Source organism: Ambystoma mexicanum, chromosome 8, assembly GCF_040938575.1.
Source record: "Ambystoma mexicanum isolate Mex_15411 chromosome 8, UKY_AmexF1_1, whole genome shotgun sequence".
In the NCBI taxonomy this organism is placed as follows: Eukaryota; Metazoa; Chordata; class Amphibia; order Caudata; family Ambystomatidae; genus Ambystoma; species Ambystoma mexicanum.
The window spans coordinates 1,673,300,230-1,673,319,724 of NC_090929.1; the positions used below are offsets into that span (position 1 = coordinate 1,673,300,230).

Genomic DNA, 19,495 nt, shown 5'->3' on the forward strand with positions numbered 1-19,495 from the left:
CAAGTGTTGGGAGTCCTTGTGTTTAGCTCTCAGGTTTTTTACTGCGTTTTCACGTTTTTTCAGGAGAATTTCTCATTTTTTTCAGTTTAATCGTGCCTCAAGCTCCACTGTTTCTACTTCCGATAACAGGGACCCGTTTCGGAATTCTTCTACGCCCCTCTACTGCCTCCATGGGGACAAGACGCACGTGGAGAAGGATTGTGCGTTCTGCAAGAACCTTTCGGAACGGACCAAACAGGATCGTCGTTCCCACCTCACCACCTGGCTGGAGAAGGGCACAGCAAGTGAGAAGGCGAAGAAGTAGTCTGAGCGGGCTTCTAAGTCCTTTGAGGGCGCCCCGGCGACGGGGGCCCAACAGAAGGCCAAGCACCGCGAGTCCGCGGGCTCCGGGAGCGCCGAAAGGTCGGGCTCTTCGGTTGCCAAGCAGGGCGCTACTTCCCCGGCATGTTCGACCACGAGCGAGCGCTCTGGTTCGGGGAAGAGGAAGTCTGAGAAACCCGGGTAGGCCGCTGGAGCGGACCCGGTCGATCTCGAAGGGGGAGCGAGGCGCTGACCCTCCCCCCAAGGCGAAGGCCCAGGACGCACCTAAGGTGGTGAGGGCTTTCATCCACCCGGCTAAGGCCTCTACCGAAGTGGTCGCTGCGACCCTGGCGGAGCCGGCTGAGACTACGCCAATGGAAACGGCCTCTGGGCCCAGAGTATCCCTGCCGCCGCGGAGGGAATCCTCTTTCCAGCCCATCGCTAAGACCCCCGTGAAGCCCCTGGCTGAAAAAGAGGGGGGGGCGGTGGCCAGTACAGACTCAGAATCAGCCTCTGAGGAGGAACTGGTGGAGACCGAGAAGGGCCTCAACGAAAGGTCCATAGGCCTCAACGAGAGGTTCAGAAACCTCAACGAGAGGTTAGAGAAGGTTCGAACCCTGGGGACGGTCCCTGCTGACGTGATCGAAGATGGCGACGACGAACAGGGCCCAATGGAGCGGCCATCCCGTCCGTCGCAGCCATTGCCCGAGCCCCAGGATAGCTCAGCGGCCATTTAGTTGGCAATCCAATCCTTATGTACCGAGATAAGAACCAGATTACCACGCACCCCGACGGAGGAGCCAGAACCAGGCCAGTCGGGAAGCCCTCCGAACAAGTGGAGGAGAGTCCACCCCGCTCTGCCCTTCGTGTCTGCGAGACCGGTGGACCCCTCATCCCCCTCGCCGGGAGAGGATACGGCAACGGATACGGCGACGGGGACCGACGATGACGGCGGCGATGACACAGCAGACATCCCGTCGTCAATCCCCTCCCCCCCGGCGGGCGTCCCCAGCCGACGAGGTTGGCTCTTTCCACGCCATGATAACCAGGGCATCCGAGCTCTTCCAGCTCTGCCCTGAAGAACAGAAAAAGGAAGGGTTTCTGTACCAACGACTAGAGGCTAAGAGGAAGACGGTACTCGCAGTGCCACTACTCGACGACATCTGGGACGAGGGGCTTGCTGTCCTCAAGAACCATGCCACGACACCCCCTTGTGCCTCAGGGCCTAGCCCACGCCGGACTCTGTCGTCTCGGCAGTGACTAAGAAGAAGGCAGCGGGCATGGCGGCTTCAACTTCCACTTCCCCGCCGGACAGCGAGGGCAATAAGTTGGACGCTATGGGATGACTAGTCATCTCGTTGGCGGCGACGACGAGTAAGGCGGCCAATTCCTTAGCGATCGTGGCCCGCTACAAGAGGGAGCTCTGGTTCAAGATAGCTCCCCTGCTAGATTTCCTGCCTGATGACAAAAGGGCAGAGGCCCTAGAAATTCTGCAGGAGGGTAAGGTGGCGTCGGATCACGCCATAACGGTGGCAACGGACATCGCCGATACCGGATTTCTCCAACTGGGCAACGGAGTTTGCCTCCGACGACGGGGATGGCTCAAGGCGACAGACTTTCGCCAGGACGTCCAGACCAAGGTTTGGACATGCCGTTCGACAGCAACAACCTCTTTGGTAAGGCGGTGGATGAGTCTCTACAGGCCATCAAGACCGACTCAGAGACGGCCCGGGACCTTGGGGTGCTTCAGCAGCGACGGCCCTTTCGGAGCCCCAGAGGCAGACAGGGTGCCTCCAAAGGATCCAGCGGTGGCTCCTCTGCTTACCGCCAGGCGGCCCGCTCCTCTTCCCAGGAGGCCTACAGAGGTCGCGGCAAGCAAGGGGGATCCCGCAGCCGTCATCAAGAAGGCCAAGGCAGCAAGGCCTCCTCCAAACAAGACTGACCCGGCCGTGTCGTCGGGCCCCCACCGAAGCACCCTGGTGGGAAGCCGGCTGACAAAGTTTGTCAGCGTGTGGGAGTCCATCTCCACCGACCGTTGGGTGCTGGACACCCTGGCCAACGAGCACTCGCTGGAATTCCAAAACAAGTGCCCTCACATTCCTCCCGTGGCCAGGAAGGAAAATCACGTCCCTCAACTGCTGTTGGAAGAAAAGGCGATGCTCAAAAAAGGTGCCATCGAGCTCGTCCCCAGGAGGCTCCGGGGCTCCGGAGTGTACTCCAGGTACTTCCTCGTCAGAAAGAAGACAGGCGGTTGGCGCCCCATCCTGGACCTGCGTCGGTTAAACAAATCAATCAAGGCGTAGAAATTCAGGCTGGTCACCCTCCAGCATGTGCTGGGACAGCTGGAGGAAGGCGACTTCCTATCGTCGTTGGACCTGGAGGATGCTTACTTCCACATCCCCATTCTAAAAAGGCACAGGAAGTTCCTCAGGTTCGTGGTTCAGGGGCGCCACTACCAATTCAGAGCCCTACAGTTTGGATTAAAGTCGGCACCCAGGGTTTTCACCAAGTGCCTGGCACCAGTGGCGGCGCGGCTGTGCCTGCAGGGGATCCACGTCTACCCCTACCTGGACGACTGGCTAATCCGGGCGAGGTCAAGGGAACTCGCCGTAGATCATACGGCGAGGACCGTCCGTTTGCTCACGGAGCTGGGGTTAACCATCAACTACCCCAAATCCCACCTGGTTCCATCGCAAGTAGCTCTGTTTTTGGGGGCGAAGCTCGATACAGTGGAGCAAATGGCCTCCCCTTCAGAGGAGAGGACCAAGACCATCCTGGGCAAGGTGCGGCGCCTGTTAGCCACGGACGTGGCCAGGGTGAGGTCAATCAACTCCCTTCTCAGGATGATGTCCTCATGCATCTACCTTGTGCCCCTGTGCAGTCTTCGGATGCGTCCGCTACAAGAGTTCTCTGACGCCCACTGGTTTCAGGCGAGGGGTTGCTTTGAGGACAGAATTCCTCTCGACGAGGAGTTCCGTCGGGCGATCCTATGGTGGGACACCCGGGCTCACCTCACGACGGACACGGACTTTCAAACCCCAGCGTTTCAAGAGACGGTGACTACGGACGCCTCTCTGGAGGGTTGGGGGGCCCACACCGGAGAATTCCACGCAAGAGGACTTTGGCCCCCGGAGGAGAGGTCTCTTCACATCAACACCTTGGAGCTCCGAGCAGTGTTCTGGGCGCTCAAGTCGTTCCTCCCGTCCCTCAAGGACAAAGTGATGAGGATCTTCACAGACAACACCACCACGATGTTCTACATACGGAAGCAGGGGGGCACCAGATCCCCAGCCCTATCCAAGGAGGCCCAGGATCTGTGGCACTGGGCTGTCGCCCAGGGGATGTTTCTGGTTCCCTTCCACCTGGCAGGAATAAAAAACATCATCGCTGACTCACTCAGCAGGGAGCTGCGCTTTTGCCACGAATGGGAACTGCGCCAGGATCAAGTGGATCGACTCTTCCAACGATGGGGCAAACCCCAGATCGACCTGTTCGCGACGGCGACAAACTCCAACTGCCAGAGGTTCGCCAGCAGGTTCCCACAGCCGAGGAGCATGGGCGATGCTTTCTTGTTCCCTTGGGACGGCCTGTTTCTATACGCGTTCCCTCCATTGCCGTTGCTGCTCTGCCTGATCAACCAGCTCAAGAAGTCCAGGTGCAGGATGATCCTCGTCGCACTGGCATGGCCGAGGCAGGTCTGGTTCCCGGACCTTCTGGACTTGTCAACGTCCCCGCCAGTCAGGCTGCCGGCGTACGCGGATCTTCTCTCCAGGGAAGGAGGCGCCATTCTCCACCACGACCCACAGTCGCTGAACTTGCAGGCCTGGCTCCTGCAGCACTAGAGTTTGGAGGGTACGATATCCCGGCTGATCGCAGAGAGGTTCTTGCAAAGGCCAGGGCGTCCTCAACTCTCAAGTGTTACGGTCTTAAATGGAAGAGGTTCTCTGTCTGGTGCCGTGCACAGAAGATTAACCCTCTGCGAATTACGGCCCCTCAAGTGCTGCCGTACCTGTTGTCGCTGGCCAAGGCTGGACTGGCTCACGCCTCCATAAAAATACATCTGGCTGCCATCTCCCGATATACCAGTATGACGGGACGGGCGTCCTTGTGGTCTCATCTCCTGGTGAAGGAATTTATGAAGGGATTATTCGATCATTCCCGCCGGTGAAGGCTCCTGCCCCGGCGTGGGAGCTTAATGTGATGCTGACCAGGCTCATGGGGGCCCCATTCAAGCCTATGCATTCGGCGCCTTTGAAGTTCCTGTCATGGAAGACAGCGTTCCTTGTGGCCATCACCTCTGCACGATGAGTGGGAGAGATTCAGGCCCTATCTTGCAAGCCTCCATACTTGACTTTTCATGACAAGAGGGTGGTGCTGAGGACGCACCCCTCCTTCATGCCCAAGGTGCCGTCAGACTTCCACCTCAACGAGCCCTTGGTGTTACCAATTTTCTTTCCGTCGCCTTCGACGCCGGCCGGGAGGACTTTGCACTCGCTGGATGTAGCTAGAGCGCTGAATTTCTACGTGGACCGCACGAAGAGTTTTCGGAAGACGTCACAACTGTTTGTGAACTTTGGGTCTGTGAATCAAGGGAAGGCTCTCTCGAAGACTTCCATACGGACCGCTGCCCAGCCGTCCGAGAGCCCATTCGACCAGCGCGATCGCTGCTACCACGGCGTTCCTGTCTGGTGTGCTCTGCTGGACATCTGCAGGGCTGCTACGTGGAGGTCGACGCACACCTTCACAAGATTCTACTACGTTGATCGGGACTCCAGGGAGGAGTCCAGGGTCGGCCAAGCAGTGCTGCGCAACCTGTTCGCTTAAGGTGAGCCTGGTGAGGAGGTAAGAGATGCTTAATGTTGAGTTGTTGTATTGCTTAATGTTGAGCCTGTTGCCACCTCTCGTGGTTCTGCATGTGTATACTGCTATGTATTCTTTTATTCATGAGCATGTGAATCCATGCCAGACCCCATGCTGGAGAAGGAACAAGTTACTTACCTGTAACTGTTGTTCTCCAGCATGGGTCTGGCATGGATTCACATGCTAACCCTCCCACCTACCCCTCTGCGGCTCTTCACTTGGTCATACTGCCACTTGGCGTGCTACCAAATCTGAGGAGGGCTGCCAGAGGCGGGGCTTAGGGAGAGGGCACTCATTGGCTGGGGGCAGTATGACCCAAAGATCAGTTATTGGTTATTACTAAGAAAGACTGATCAGAAACGAAACTGATACTGATTTTTTTCTTTACCGAGGATTCCCAGCCTGACGACGGGGAATATTCATGAGCATGTGAATCCATGCCAGACCCATGCTGGAGAACAACAGTTACAGTAACTTGTTCCTTAGTCTCAATTTTGATCTCAGGGAATTCTGGTAGCTGTAGTCACTTCTGGTAACCAGGAACCAACTCCCCTCCAATAGCACAATATTTTTCCCCATAATATGGGGAGGGGGGAAAACCATCAATGTGGCTCTCCTAGGTAGGGCATTGTGACCTCGGTGATGCTTCCTCTAGAGCCCGGGACTCTCGAACAAATGTGTAGAAAAAAGAGGAGGTGAGGCGCGCACTCTAGTTCCCAGTTTTGTCATTGATGGTTTCCTCCCTCCCGCTATTATGGGAAAAAATGGTGCTATTGGAGGGGAGTTGGTTCCTGGTTACCATAAGTGACTAGATGGGATTCAACCCTGTTACTACTTGCATCAGGTATACAAAATTGGGAACTAGAGTGCGCGCCTCACCTCCTCCCTTTTTTCTACACATTCATAATACGATTGACCTGATGCGGAGAAGAGCTTTGCACGCGTGCACTTCACTCACTGCTGGCACACTGCATCTGTCAAACAACCCGAATTTTCTCCTTCTCTGAAATTGACACCACGCTCAACCTTGCCTGCCGCCGCAGCTGTTCCTTTCGTTCCGCATACCTCAGCTGTTCACGAAAATGCTCGATGCGGTTTCCACACACTTCCTAGATCACGTCGGGACATGCCGCAAGGCCCCTTACTCTAACGTGATCCAATTTACACGACGCACTTGAAGAAAAAGAATGTTGCAAAGCTTGGTTATCATACGCGCAAGTATTTTCTCAATACACGTTCACCTTCAGACTCCAGTGCGTGCGTGCAGTAATATCCAATTCAAACTTAAGTCCTTTACTTAAATTCTACAACACTATGCTGATAATGACTTCGGACTAACGTTTGTCTTAACTTTTTACATTACTGTACATGCAGGTTCAATACTGTAATATGTCTAAAAGACTTTTTTATAAATCACAGTTCTGATTTTCCTTGAAATCGCTTATCTGTATCTGATTCTCAGGCACTTTCAGATGCATATCTTCAAAGATGTGTTGATCCTTCTCTGGTTTCCCAATGTGTACTCTGGAGCTGTGAAGCGCTGTGACCACACCTGAACAGACCTTGAATGAAAGGCAGTTTAGAACCTCTCCTGAGGTTCCAAACTGCATCACAATAGTCTTTAGCCAATTACTGCTGAGCAGGAAGTTCACCATTTTGGACTGGGACAATAATTGCTGGCTGATATGGGGGTTAGGTTAAGGAAAAGAACATTGTAATTATAACCCATAAAATCCTCCCTAACTGCCAAAACTAACACCTTCTGTTACCCAGGGACCTGACATAGTTACCTTAGACATAGGTTGTAGAATTTTCTTTGATACTATCTCAAGTGAATCTGTACTATTGCGCCAATTAGGGTTTGCGATCACTGAATTTGTGATACAATCTGTTCAATCTTCTGTTGATTCATTAAGTCAATTGGGCCTTAAATTGAGAAATGATGCAGTGATATCTGTAGAGGATGGTTGAGTGGGCCTTAGAAAGATTCAAATGGTGGGTGATTTCCAAACATAACAGCGAGAGAGTTCAGATTGCCCCTGGATAGTACCAGGGAATTGACTTGTCTTTGATGTGTTGGAAATAATTTCATGGAATTCTATGCTCATACTCAATTTTTTACTGATCCGTTTTTGGGTCAGATGTTGAAAAGTATAAGATCATTTTTATTCAGGAATCATGGTTCTCCAGCATGGGGTCTGGCATGGATTCACATGCTCATGAATATTCCCCGTCGTCAGGCTGGGAATCCTCGGTAAAGAAAAAACCAGTATCAGTTTCGTTTCTGATCTGTCTTTCGTAGTAATAACCAATCACTGGTCTCTGCGTCATACTGACCACAGCCAATGACTGCCCTCTACCTAAGCACCGCCTCTGGCAGCCATCTTCAGATTTTTACCGCACGTTCATGTGTTGGGATCCTCGTGCTATTGCTCTCGAGCGTTAGTGCTATTTTTTTTCACGTTTTTTTCTCAAAAACTTCGTTTTTTCGGTCAAAAGAGCCTCAAGCTCCACCGACTCTCCATCCGATCAACGGGGACCCGTGTCGGATTCGTCTGCGCCCCTCAAGGGTGAAGATTTCGTCGAGCTACGCTTTTGGAGGACTCCAGAAGTTTCTCAGGCCCGGTCATGGCCCAGGAGAAGGGAAGCTCGACGCCCGGAAAGCTGTTCAGGGTCTGCCCTGGATGCCAGCTGCAGAACGTCTTCAAGGAGGACGAACACTCTTTTTGTCTTTACTGCCTACATGAGGACAAGACGCACGTGGAGAAGGACTGTGCGTTTTGCGGCAACATGTCGGAGCGGACCTTGAAGGACCGCCATCAACGTCTCGCCAACTGGCTGGAAGGGAAGAGCCCGTCCGGCGAGAGGAAGAGGAAGAAATCCGAGCGGTCTTCTAAGACCTTTGAGGACGCCCCGGCGACGGGGGTCCAACATAAGGCCAAGCACCGCGAGTCCGCTGGCACCGGGAGCGCCGAACGGTCGGGCTCTACGGGCGCCAGGCTGGGCGCACCCTCCCCGGCACCATTAACCACGAGCCAACACTCTGGGTCGGGTAAGAGGAAGGCCGAGCACCCGGCGAGGCTCCTGGAGAGGCCCCGGTCGAGCTCGAAGGCGGAGGGGGAGCGAGGCAGTGTCCCCCCCCTCAAGGATAAGGCGGTGAGCGCACCTAAGGTGGTGAAGGCCTTAATCCATCCGGCCAAGCCCTCTATCGAAACTGTCGCGGCGGCCCTGGCTCAGCCTGTGGAGGCTACACCAGTGGTGGCGACCTCGGGGCTCAGAGTCTCCCTGCCACCTCGGAGGGAGTCCTCTTTTGTGCCCATCGATAGGACCCCCGCGAAATCCCCCGTGGGGAAGAAAAAGGGGGGGCAGGGCGTCGTCGTAGATTCGGCCTCAACCTCGGAGGAGGAGCTGGTCGAGGTCTTAAGCCACGGCCTCGGCGTGGAAGAAGACCGGCCCGTCGGGATCGCTCGTCGGATTCCCCTCTGCCAGCGCCGCGAGACAACTCGGCGGCCATTTTGTTGGCTATACAGTCCTTATGCTCAGAGATAAGGACGAGACTACCGTTGCCGACGGAACCTCTCCCGTCGGGGGACCCAGAACCGGGACCTTCTGGTGTTCCCCCTGCCAAGAAAAGAAGGATCCACCCTCCGCCTCCTTTTCAGCCGTCGCGCCCCTTCCAGCCCTCCTCCCCGTTCACCCGAGGGGATGATACGGGGACTGACACGGCAGCGACGGGTACGGACGACGAGGTATACGACGAGGATGTACCGTCGTCGCCTCCCACCAGGGCTTCTCCGCCCGACGAGATTGGATCGTTCCACTCCATGATCACCAGGGCATCCGAGCTTTTCCAACTCTGCCCTGAGGAGAAGAAGAAGGAAGGTTTCCTTTATCAGCGGCGCCAGGCCAAGAGGAAGACGGTCCTCGCAGTGCCTCTATTGGACGACATTTGGGATGAGGGCCTCACCCTCCTCAAGAACCCTTCCACGACGCCATCTAGAAGAGACCGGTACGAGAAAAAGTACCGGGTCCCGGACACGGCCCCCCTGTGCCTCCGGGCGCAGCCTACCCCGGACTCCGTCGTCTCCGCGGCGGCCAGGAAAAAAGCGGGGGGGGTGCGGCCTCCACATCGACTTCCCCACCGGACGGCGAGGGAAAGAAATTGGACGCTATGGGACGCAGAGTCATCTCGTCTGCAGCGACGACGATTAAAGCGGCCAACGCCTTGGCTATCGTGGCCCGCTATGACAGGGAGCTCTGGTACAAGATAGCTCCCCTGCTGGACTTCTTGCCGGACGACAAGAGGGCAGAGGCCCTGGAGATCCTGCAGGAAGGTGAGGTGGCTTCGGACCACGCCATTACCGTTGCAACGGACATCGCCGACACTGGGTTCCGCCAGTTGGGCAACAGCGTTTGCCTTAGGCGGCGTGGATGGCTGAAGGCTACGGACTTCCGTCAAGACGTTCAGACCAGAGTCCTGGACATGCCCTTCGATGGGAACAACCTGTTTGGGAAAACAGTGGACGATTCCCTTCAGGCCATTAAAGCGGACACCGAGATGGCCCGGGCCCTTGGAGTTCTGCAACGGACGCCCTTTCGGAGCAGCGGAGGCAAGGGCGCCTCCAAAGGTTCCGGCGGCGGTTTCTCCACCTACCGTCAAGCGGCCCGCTCGTCTCAGGAGGCCTACAGAGGACCGTCGTCGCCAAGGAGGTCAAGGCGGCAAAGCCTCGTCGAAGCAGGATTGAACCGGCCGTGGGGTCGGGCCCCCACCGAAGCACCCCGGTGGGAGGCCGGCTGGCGGGCTTCGTCAGCGTGTGGGAGTCCATCTCCACCGACCGTTGGGTGCTGGATGCCTTGGCCCGGGGCCACGCGCTCCAGTTTCAAAGAAGGTGTCCGCGCGTCCCCCCCGTGGCCAGGAAAGAACTTCACGTCCCTCAACTTCAGCTGGAGGAAGGAGACTTCCTGTCGTCGTTGGATTTGGAGGATGCCTACTTCCATATTCCCATCCTAAAGGGGCACCGAAAATTCCTCAGGTTTGTGGTCCAAGGGCGTCATTACCAGTTCAAAGCCCTCCCCTTCGGACTACGGTCGGCACCCAGGGTGTTCACCAAGTGCCTCGCACCGGTGGCGGCGCAGCTGCGCCGCGAAGGGATCCACGTCTACCCCTACCTGGACGACTGGCTCATCCGAGCCAAGGAGAGGGAGCTCGCCGTGGTTCACACGGCAAGGACCGTCCAACTTCTCACGGACTTGGGATTCTCCGTGAACTACGCCAAATCCCACCTGGTACCCGTGCAAGACGCTCTGTTTCTGGGAGCGAGGCTCAACACAGTGTCCCTTCTGGCCTCCCCGTCGGAGGAGAGGACCAGGACCATCCTGGGCAAGGTGCAGCGGATGTTGGTGGCCGACGCGGCCAAGGTGAGGTCCATCAAGTCCCTCCTCGGAATGATGTCTTCCTGCATCTACCTCATTCCCATGTACAGGCTCCGGATGCGCCCGTTGCAGGAGTTCCTGGACGCGCGCTGGATCCAAACGACGGGCAGCTTCGAGGAAAGGATCACACTCGACGAGCGATCCGGTGGTGGGGCACCCGCGCGCATCTGACGGCGGGCATGGACTTCCAGGCCCCAGCCCACCAGGAGACAGTGACCACGGATGCCTCCCTGGAAGGGTGGGGAGCGCACACCGAAAATCTGCACGCAAGAGGCCTTTGGCTCCCGACGGAGAAATCCCTACATATCAACGTCCTGGAGCTCCGTGCAGTGTTTTGGGCCCACAGGTGCTTCCTTCCATCCCTCAAGGGCAAGGTGGTGAGGATCTTCACCGACAACACCACCACCATGTTTTACATCAGGAAACAGGGCGGAACCAGGTCCCCAGCACTGTCCAAGGAGGCGCAGGACCTGTGGCATTGGGCCGTCGCCCAAAGGATATTTTTGGTGCCGTTTCATCTGGCAGGGATAAAGAACACCATCGCCGACTCGCTCAGCAGGGAGCTGCGCTCGTGCCACGAGTGGGAGCTACGGCAGGATCTAGTGGATCGCCTCTTCCGACGGTGGGGCACACCCCAGATCGACCTGTTCGCGACGGCGACAAACTCCAAGTGCCTGAGGTTCGCCAGCAGGTTTCCCCAGGCGAGGAGCATGGGCGATGCTTTCTCGTTCCCCTGGGAGGGCCTGTTCCTCTACGCGTTCCCTCCTTTGCCACTGCTAATTCGGCTCGTCAACCAGCTCAAGAGGTCACGGTGCAGGATGATCCTCGTCGCACCTGCGTGGCCGAGGCAGATATGGTTCCCGGACCTTCTGGACTTGTCAGCGTCCCCGCCAATCAAGCTGCCGGTGGACGCGGATCTACTCTCCAGGGAAGGAGGCGCAATCGCTGAACTTGCAGGCCTGGCTCCTGCAGCGCTAGAGTTTGGAGGATACGACATACCGGCCGACTGCAGAGAGGTTCTTGCAAAGGCCAGGGCGTTCTCGACTCTTAAATGCTACGGACACAAATGGAAGAGGTTCTCTGTCTGGTGCCACGCACAGAAGATTAACCCTCTACGGATTACGGCTCCCCAAGTACTGCCGTACCTGCTGACGCTGGCCAAAGCTGGACTGGCACACGCGTCCATCAAGATTCATCTTGCTGCGATCTCCCGATACACCAGAACCACGGGGCGGACGTCCTTGTGGTCTCATCGTCTGGTGAAAGAGTTCATGAAGGGACTGTTCAGATCGTTCCCGCCGGTGAAGGCTCCGGCCCCGGCGTGGGAGCTCAACGTGGTGCTGACCAAGCTCATGGGACCTCCGTTCGAGCCTCTGCACTCGGCTCCGTTGAAATTTCTGTCGTGGAAAACAGAGTTTCTTGTGGCCATCACCTCCGCACGACGAGTGGGGGAGATCCAGGCCCTTTCCTGCAAGGCCCCGTACTTGACTTTTCACGACACGAGGGTAGTGCTCAGGACGCACCCCTCCTTCATGCCCAAGGTACCGTCGGACTTCCATCTCAACGAACCCTTGGTGTTGCCTGTGTTCTTCCCGTCGCCTTCGTCGCCGGCTGAGAGGACTTTGCACTCGCTGGATGTGGCTAGAGCGCTGAAGTTCTACGTAGACCGCACGAAGTGTTTTCGGAAGACGTCACAACTCTTTGTGAACTTTGGACCTGTCAATCAGGGGAAGGCTCTCTCGAAGGCTTCCATTTCCCGATGGCTCTCCGACTGTATCATGTACTGTCACCGGTTGGCAAACCGACCGCTGCCTGGCCGTCCGAGAGCCCATTCCACCAGAGCGATCGCAGCTACCACGGCGTTCCTATCTGGTGTGCCCCTGCTGGACATATGCAGGGCTGCTACGTGGAGGTCGACGCACACCTTCACGAAATTCTACTGCGTCGACCGGGATTCCAGGGAGGAGTCCAAGGTCGGCCAAGCAGTGCTGCGCAACCTGTTCGCCTGAGGTGAGCCTGGTGAGGAGGTAAGATGCTTAATGTTGAGTTTGATGTAATGCTTAATGTTGAGCCTTTGCCACCTCCCGTGGTTGTGCATGTGTGTACTGCTATGTATTCTTTATTCATGAGCATGTGAATCCATGCCAGACCCCATGCTGGAGAAGGAAGAAGTTACTTACCTGTAACTGTTGTTCTCCAGCATGGGTCTGGCATGGATTCACATGCGAACCCTCCCGCCTACCCCTCTGCGGCTCTTCACTTGATCATACTGCCACTTCACGTGCTTCCAAATCTGAAGATGGCTGCCAGAGGCGGTGCTTAGGTAGAGGGCAGTCATTGGCTGTGGTCAGTATGACGCAGAGACCAGTGATTGGTTATTACTACGAAAGACAGATCAGAAACGAAACTGATACTGGTTTTTTCTTTACCGAGGATTCCCAGCCTGACGACGGGGAATATTCATGAGCATGTGAATCCATGCCAGACCCATGCTGGAGAACAACAGTTACAGGTAAGTAACTTGTTCCTTGTTGAGTGGTTATGTTTGCTTTTAGCCTGCAACTAGAGGCCAGGTTGGTAGACCATTGGGAGGGCTCCTGACTGTTACGAAATTGTTTATGGACTTCACATTGTACTTTATCCATACCAAGACTGAAAGCAAACATGTTTTGATGATTCATTTATATTGGCACACAGGAATTTGCAAATTTGATACTTTTTTGAACATTCTAATTGATTTTATTGTTGATTGGATGGGCATAACTGTCAGTGGGTCAATACTTGTTGGTGATCTGAATGCCACTTGTCCCCTGATTTTTGAGGGTGAAAATGTCATTTTAAGCTTGTCTAGTGTGAGCCACACTACTCGGAAACAAGGTTTGGGGCATAAGTGGGCTTCCCGTTTTGCATTGATTGGACTCGGGGATGTTGAATGGGTCAGTGCCAGGGGATTTACCAAGCCAGCCTACTTGGCAGAGAGGTAATAGTAAATCTGTGCTTGATTATGTTTTTACAGTTTTATTTTTTATTTTTATGTGAAACACTTAGTTGAAGGTGCTTCCCACCATCTTGAGTGACCACTTTATTATTTCTGTAACTTTTGCAATGCTGATGAAAGCTAGCCTGGAAAGCGCTTTTACAGATTTGCAGATTAGCTGCTCTGTAACAAGGGCAAGTTTGAATGTTGGTACAGTAAATAAATTGTCTTAACTTAAAACCTGGTGCTATAATGCAGGAGACTTCCTATGCATGGAAGCTTAGTACTTTTAACTTTGATTATTATGACAGATTTTTTACCCAGTCTATTAACAATGTTTTTAAAAGGAAGCCTTTGGGGGAATTATCATCGACTGGGTGTTGTAAATTCACACACATTTATGATCCTTTAGTTGCCACCAAGAAAAGGGAATTTAGGCTTGCAATAAGGGATACGCTGAACTAGGAATCTGATTCAGATGAGAAATTTAACCAGATCAATAATAGTTTAAGCAAGCATTTAAGTATTGGTGTAAGAGGCAGAGGCTACGCCTTGTGCAACAAGTGCTGAAGCAACGTTGGACACCCTGGCTAAGTCAGATGTTGGACATTTTTGGCGATTGGTCAATTCTGTTAGTCTTCCACAGAATGTTGTACAAATGCTGTGGTGGAAGCTGATTGGTCAGCCATTTTGGTAAACTTTATTCTTCTGTAAGCAAAGATGCTGTTTCACATTGTCATTGCCTGGAATCCAGAGAAGCCCCTTGGATCTTCGATTTTGATCAGGAAACTGTTTTCAAGGTGATCAAGCATGCTAGAAATTCCCAGCCTCCAGGGCCAAATCAGTTCTTAAATCTTTTATTTAAGGGCAACCCACCCATGTGGGCCACTATAATGAATGAAACATTTCCTTTGTCTTGGTGATCTTCATATATAGTTCCAGTCTTTAAAAAGGGAGAGAAAACAAACCCCAAGAACTATCGTCCAATAACAATTCTAGACGCAGAGAGTAAGGTTTTGCCTCTATCTTGCTCTAGCATTTGGAAAATTGGGGTTTTTATACCTACCAACACAACACCCAAACTGTCTTTCGTAAACTACACAGTTCCAACCTAAATAGTTTCCTTCCAGGGCGTTTACAGGGGCAGGCAAGAAGCAAACAATATGATTCGATATATTTAGCCACAATTTATTTAACATCTGCCTTTGACACAATGGATCAAAACCATCTTTGGGGTAAGTTAAATGCCTGGGAAATACCTTAGGGCTCTTGAAACTAATTATGGGTCTTCATGAGCACTCGAACATCCAAGTTTGTTTAAATCATACATGGTGCTTGTCCCAAAATCTTTGTACTAGATCTGGGTTGAGGCAGGGGTGTATTTTAGCCCCTGCCTCTTTCATTTATACATATCCGATCTTGGTGAAACTATAGAGCAAGCTTTTCTTTCCCCGCCAAGACTGGGTTTATGTAGCTTAATTTGGCGTGCATATGCCGACGACTTTTTATGTATTGATGGGACACCTGTTGGCTTGAAACTTTGCTTACTAGCTTCTCTAAATATGCGTGTGTGAACAAGTCCACGATTAACACAGGAAAAATCCTTCAATTCTCATCTAGTAAATGGAATACCGTTTTTAGATGGAATATAAGTGATGATTTAGAATCCGTAGATAATGATATATTTAGGCTTTCCCATCGTAAGCAGGCCAATTAGACAACGTATTAATGATTGATTATTACATAAGGCCTTGGACTTGGCTTCTCAGATGGCTTGTATTCTTTTAAAATATTGTGCATGTTCAATAGTCCCCTGCTGAAGTATTATGTGGCTAAGGTGGTTCCTTCCTTGACCTATGGAATGGAGACCATGCAGTTTTGGTATGCGTCACACCCTTCCTAAATTAGAAAGCCTGATTTGGCGAAAGGTACTGCGCATTCTGAACGTGGTTGCATCAGTGGCTATTGGCTATGAATTGGCTGAATTATGATTAGGGAAAATGGAAGTGTCTGCAGCTGCACTATTGTTTATTGGTCCGGCCGATAAATACAATGTATAAGGATCTTGAGCGAGCAATTAGATCTAGAAGTGAAGCAACAAGTGTCTCCTTTTGTGAGTTTTGTGATAAATTGTTGTTGGAATTGAATTTATGTTCTCTTGACCTGAAGGAGTTTTCAACTGGACTGGTGTTGCACTATGGATAGTTTTCGTAGTTATGATTCTCTCACTTACCTTTAACACAAGCATAATTTATTGGGTGTTTTAGAACCTTATTTAAACATTTTTCTTGACCCACGAGCACGCACTTTTTGTATGCGCTTCCCTCTTGATTGAAGATCAGTTACTCCCTCCCTACAAGCTCCCTCTTCCATTATCCAGCTCTCCGCTTGATGTCCACTCGCCTCTGTGGGTTGTCCTTCTCGTGCCTCACCTTCCTCTAGTTCCTGGCGTACCTGTGCTCATCTCCCCCTGTGTGTGGGCCATGTGGCCCTCCCACCATACATTGACATTTCCATGGCTTTTTCCTTCCCCTTCCATGCCCCATATGCTAAAGTAAGTGTGGCCACCTGAGTGTACATTTGGTTTTGATATGCTGGGACTGCAGAGGCTGGGAAGGGCATACCTTAAGTTTGGACTGAAGATATGCATGCCTGTGAGTGTGATCAGCCTCATGGAATAAGTCTATCTGCATGGTGTGCTATGGAACTGCACTGTCTGTAAGCCTGTCCAGGGCTGTGGGACTGCAGTGTGTGGCCCTGTTTCCAGATGTGGGATTGCCACTTATGGCCCTTCTTGAGCTGGGCAAGCAGTTTTTGGTCCCCATCTCAGAGGCAAGAGCGCGAAGCACAGCCTAATGCACAGGCACTGCAGGAGTCCCATGTTCAACCTCCCGAGCACTGTGTACCCTCAGAACAGTGGCGGATAACAAAAGTGCTTGTGTGTTAGTCCAGCAACATCCCCCAGGGTACACAGTGCACTCAGTATAGCTGTGTAAGAAAGCACAGAATGAACACAAATGCCCTGTAGGATACCCAAAAATGTAGCACCAAGATGCAGCCTTTTACAGTAGATCCCCAGCTTCCCCCACAGCTTTGCGGTAGATCTGGGAGGATATATGATAGCAGAATCTTGAAAATCTAGTTTGGATTTACCTTGTTTCTTGGATCGTCCGTGCACAATGAAATAGGTCTTGTTGCATCCTTTCTGATTTGCCAAAGAAAATGGGAAGATGGTGTAAAAAATTAATAACTCCTACTAAAGAGTACAATTTAGAATTTGTGAGAACCTTTTTTGCTTTTGCTGTTGTTGCAATTTCTACTTTGAACAATATTGAATTTGAAAAATGTGAAATCAAGTACCCCTGAAGCAGTTAAAAACATTTAAAAAATTGTTTAACTATTCTGATGATTACAAATAGCACCAAAAGCTTGACTGTCGGTGTTTCACATTTATATTTTAAAGGCTAGTTATATTGTGTTAATACTGATTCAGTTTCTCTTTTAATTTTATTTGTCTCAAAGTAATTGGTTTTTACTTTTAAAAATGTTAATTAAATCCTCAGTGGGGGGAGGAAGGCATGTGAAAATGTGTTTGTAATTCACACAATCTGTCATTGTGTTTCACTACTCCAGTGTGACGCTAGAGTTCAGGGAGGGTTCACCCTGTCCCTGAGAGGCCATTGCATCCACATGAACATGTTGTAGTGCTCGAGAGAGGTGGTTTAGAAATGAATGTTCGGCGTGCGCAATCATATGGCTGTTACTTTATGAATCCAAGCATCGATTGCCGGCGTCCTCCCGCTGAAATAATGGTTGTCTCTTTTTTTACAGCGGGGCAGAGCATGCAGATGGGGGAGGAGCATCTGAAGGCACCGGTCATGCCGGAAGTCCACCTTAAGTTTCTTCTGACCGGCCTCCTGTCAGGGTTACCTTTACCCAACTTTGCTGTGCGCATGTGCCCCCCGCTGACCACCAAGAATCTCAAGCAGTACCAGCCTCTGGTGGCCGTGGGTAAGTCCACTGGGCAACAGAGCATGGGGCTTTGCTAAAATGCAGGGGCACAGGTCTAGCCCTGACTGGATGTACCCGGGTGGGGTTGGTGTTTTAATGCACTCTTAGCCTGTGCCATTACCTTTCTGATCTTTTAAATGTATTTGTCAATTTGTATGGCCCCCCAGACCAATTTGGATCAGTCTGATATAATGAGGGGCATCCAATGAAATGTTCATGATGTACCTAATGAATGTCACAAACTATTGCAGCCCATTCCTAATTGGACAGGGTGTTAATTGTCTGTTTACATGCAACATTATATCGTGAGAACTAATATTTGCTGCCCAACCGCTTCGCTGTCAAGTTTTAATAAAGATTTGGCATTAATAACTAATTAGGCCATTAGTCACCATGTAAAGTCATGACTGATCTAGACCATATAACCACTGACAAGCTCAAATGCTGACTACAGAGCAATCTTTCACTTAAAATAAATATGGCTCTTCCTATGGCAAAAACTCCAAGGCAGGGGCACACCGATAGCGTTAGGAAGGCAGGGGCACACCGATAGCGTTAGGAAGGCAGGGGCACACCGATAGCGTTAGGAAGGCAGGGGCACACCGATAGCGTTAGGAAGGCAGGGGCACACCGATAGCGTTAGGAAGGCAGGGGCACACCGATAGCGTTAGGAAGGCAGGGGCACACCGATAGCGTTAGGAAGGCAGGGGCACACCGATAGCGTTAGGAAGGCAGGGGCACACCGATAGCGTTAGGAAGGCAGGGGCACACCGATAGCGTTAGGAAGGCAGGGGCACACCGATAGCGTTAGGAAGGCAGGGGCACACCGATAGCGTTAGGAAGGCAGGGGCACACCGATAGCGTTAGGAAGGCAGGGGCAACTATTGATGCGCATGTTTGACAGTTTGATGTGTAGAATAGGAAGATGTCTTGTTACTGGCACTTTTCTTAGTGTCTGGATAAAAGTTGGAAGAAGGCTTAATTTAAAAACTTGACTGGGGCATATACAGAGTAGGTTTTGGTCATGGAGCCAGTCTTGGATGTGTCACTGGGCGATAGAAGTATAATTCCAAAAAGTAGTGGGGTGTTGTGGCTATGAAAAGCTCCAGGAGTTTAGGAAACCCCCAACCTACTTGGACAACTAGCAATCGTCTTCAGTGTGAACTATCCTGCGAGGCACCAGAGAGTTCAAGCAGACCGTTGAATCCCAGACGTATAAGACTCTGCCACTGGACCCACCTGTAGTTGGTTGCTACTGCATGCCTGATGGGTAGTGTGGTGAGTTGAATGAATTTCCCATATTCTACTACTTGCGGTCGGAGGTTGTGAGCCGCTGGGGACAGAATCGGTTTGGCCATACACAATGTAACTTCCAGAGGGTCGTTGGAGTGGGGTCCCTCTGGCTTTCCAGCTTCACCAACGCATGGTAACATACCCACAGTCGTGCGCAGATCTCAGGGGTTGCACACCCTTAAACTATACCATCATGGATTGTTTAAGAATGCCCCCATACGAATGGACCGGACCATCTTGCCTGGTACTATGTTGGTATAGGGAGCTAAATTAGAGCCGTAACATTTCAATTCCTGACAACAAAACCCATTTCTAATACTGAAGAAATGTCATTCCATTTCACAGACTCGCTTGCTATTGGCGAACACCAGGGCAAAGCCTGCAAAGAGAATACCAACATGTTCTTGAGCATACATGAATAGGAGTTTGCAGAAACATATTCCTGTGGTTGGAAAGACCTGCAGCAAGACACCGTGGGTCAGCTTCCTGAATGTGGGAAGACTGTGGATGCCACTGTGATGATGGCAATGATGCAACCTCCATTTGTAGACATGGAATAAACAGATGGACAATACCTCCCAATTAATCCCTGTAACAAGAATCCAGAGCAGAGATTCAAAT

The 19,495-nt window shown here is 52.1% G+C and overlaps 1 protein-coding gene across 1 annotated transcript in view; it reads left to right on the plus strand.

The window, feature by feature from the left end:
• Positions 1 to 19,495, plus strand: part of WDR11 (WD repeat domain 11) — a 1,001,187-nt gene that overhangs the window by 299,976 nt on the left and 681,716 nt on the right. Inside the window, exon 10 of the mRNA XM_069611952.1 lies at positions 17,402 to 17,581. Coding sequence (XP_069468053.1) covers positions 17,402 to 17,581 — 180 coding nt within the window. The remainder of the gene's footprint in view (positions 1 to 17,401; positions 17,582 to 19,495) is intronic.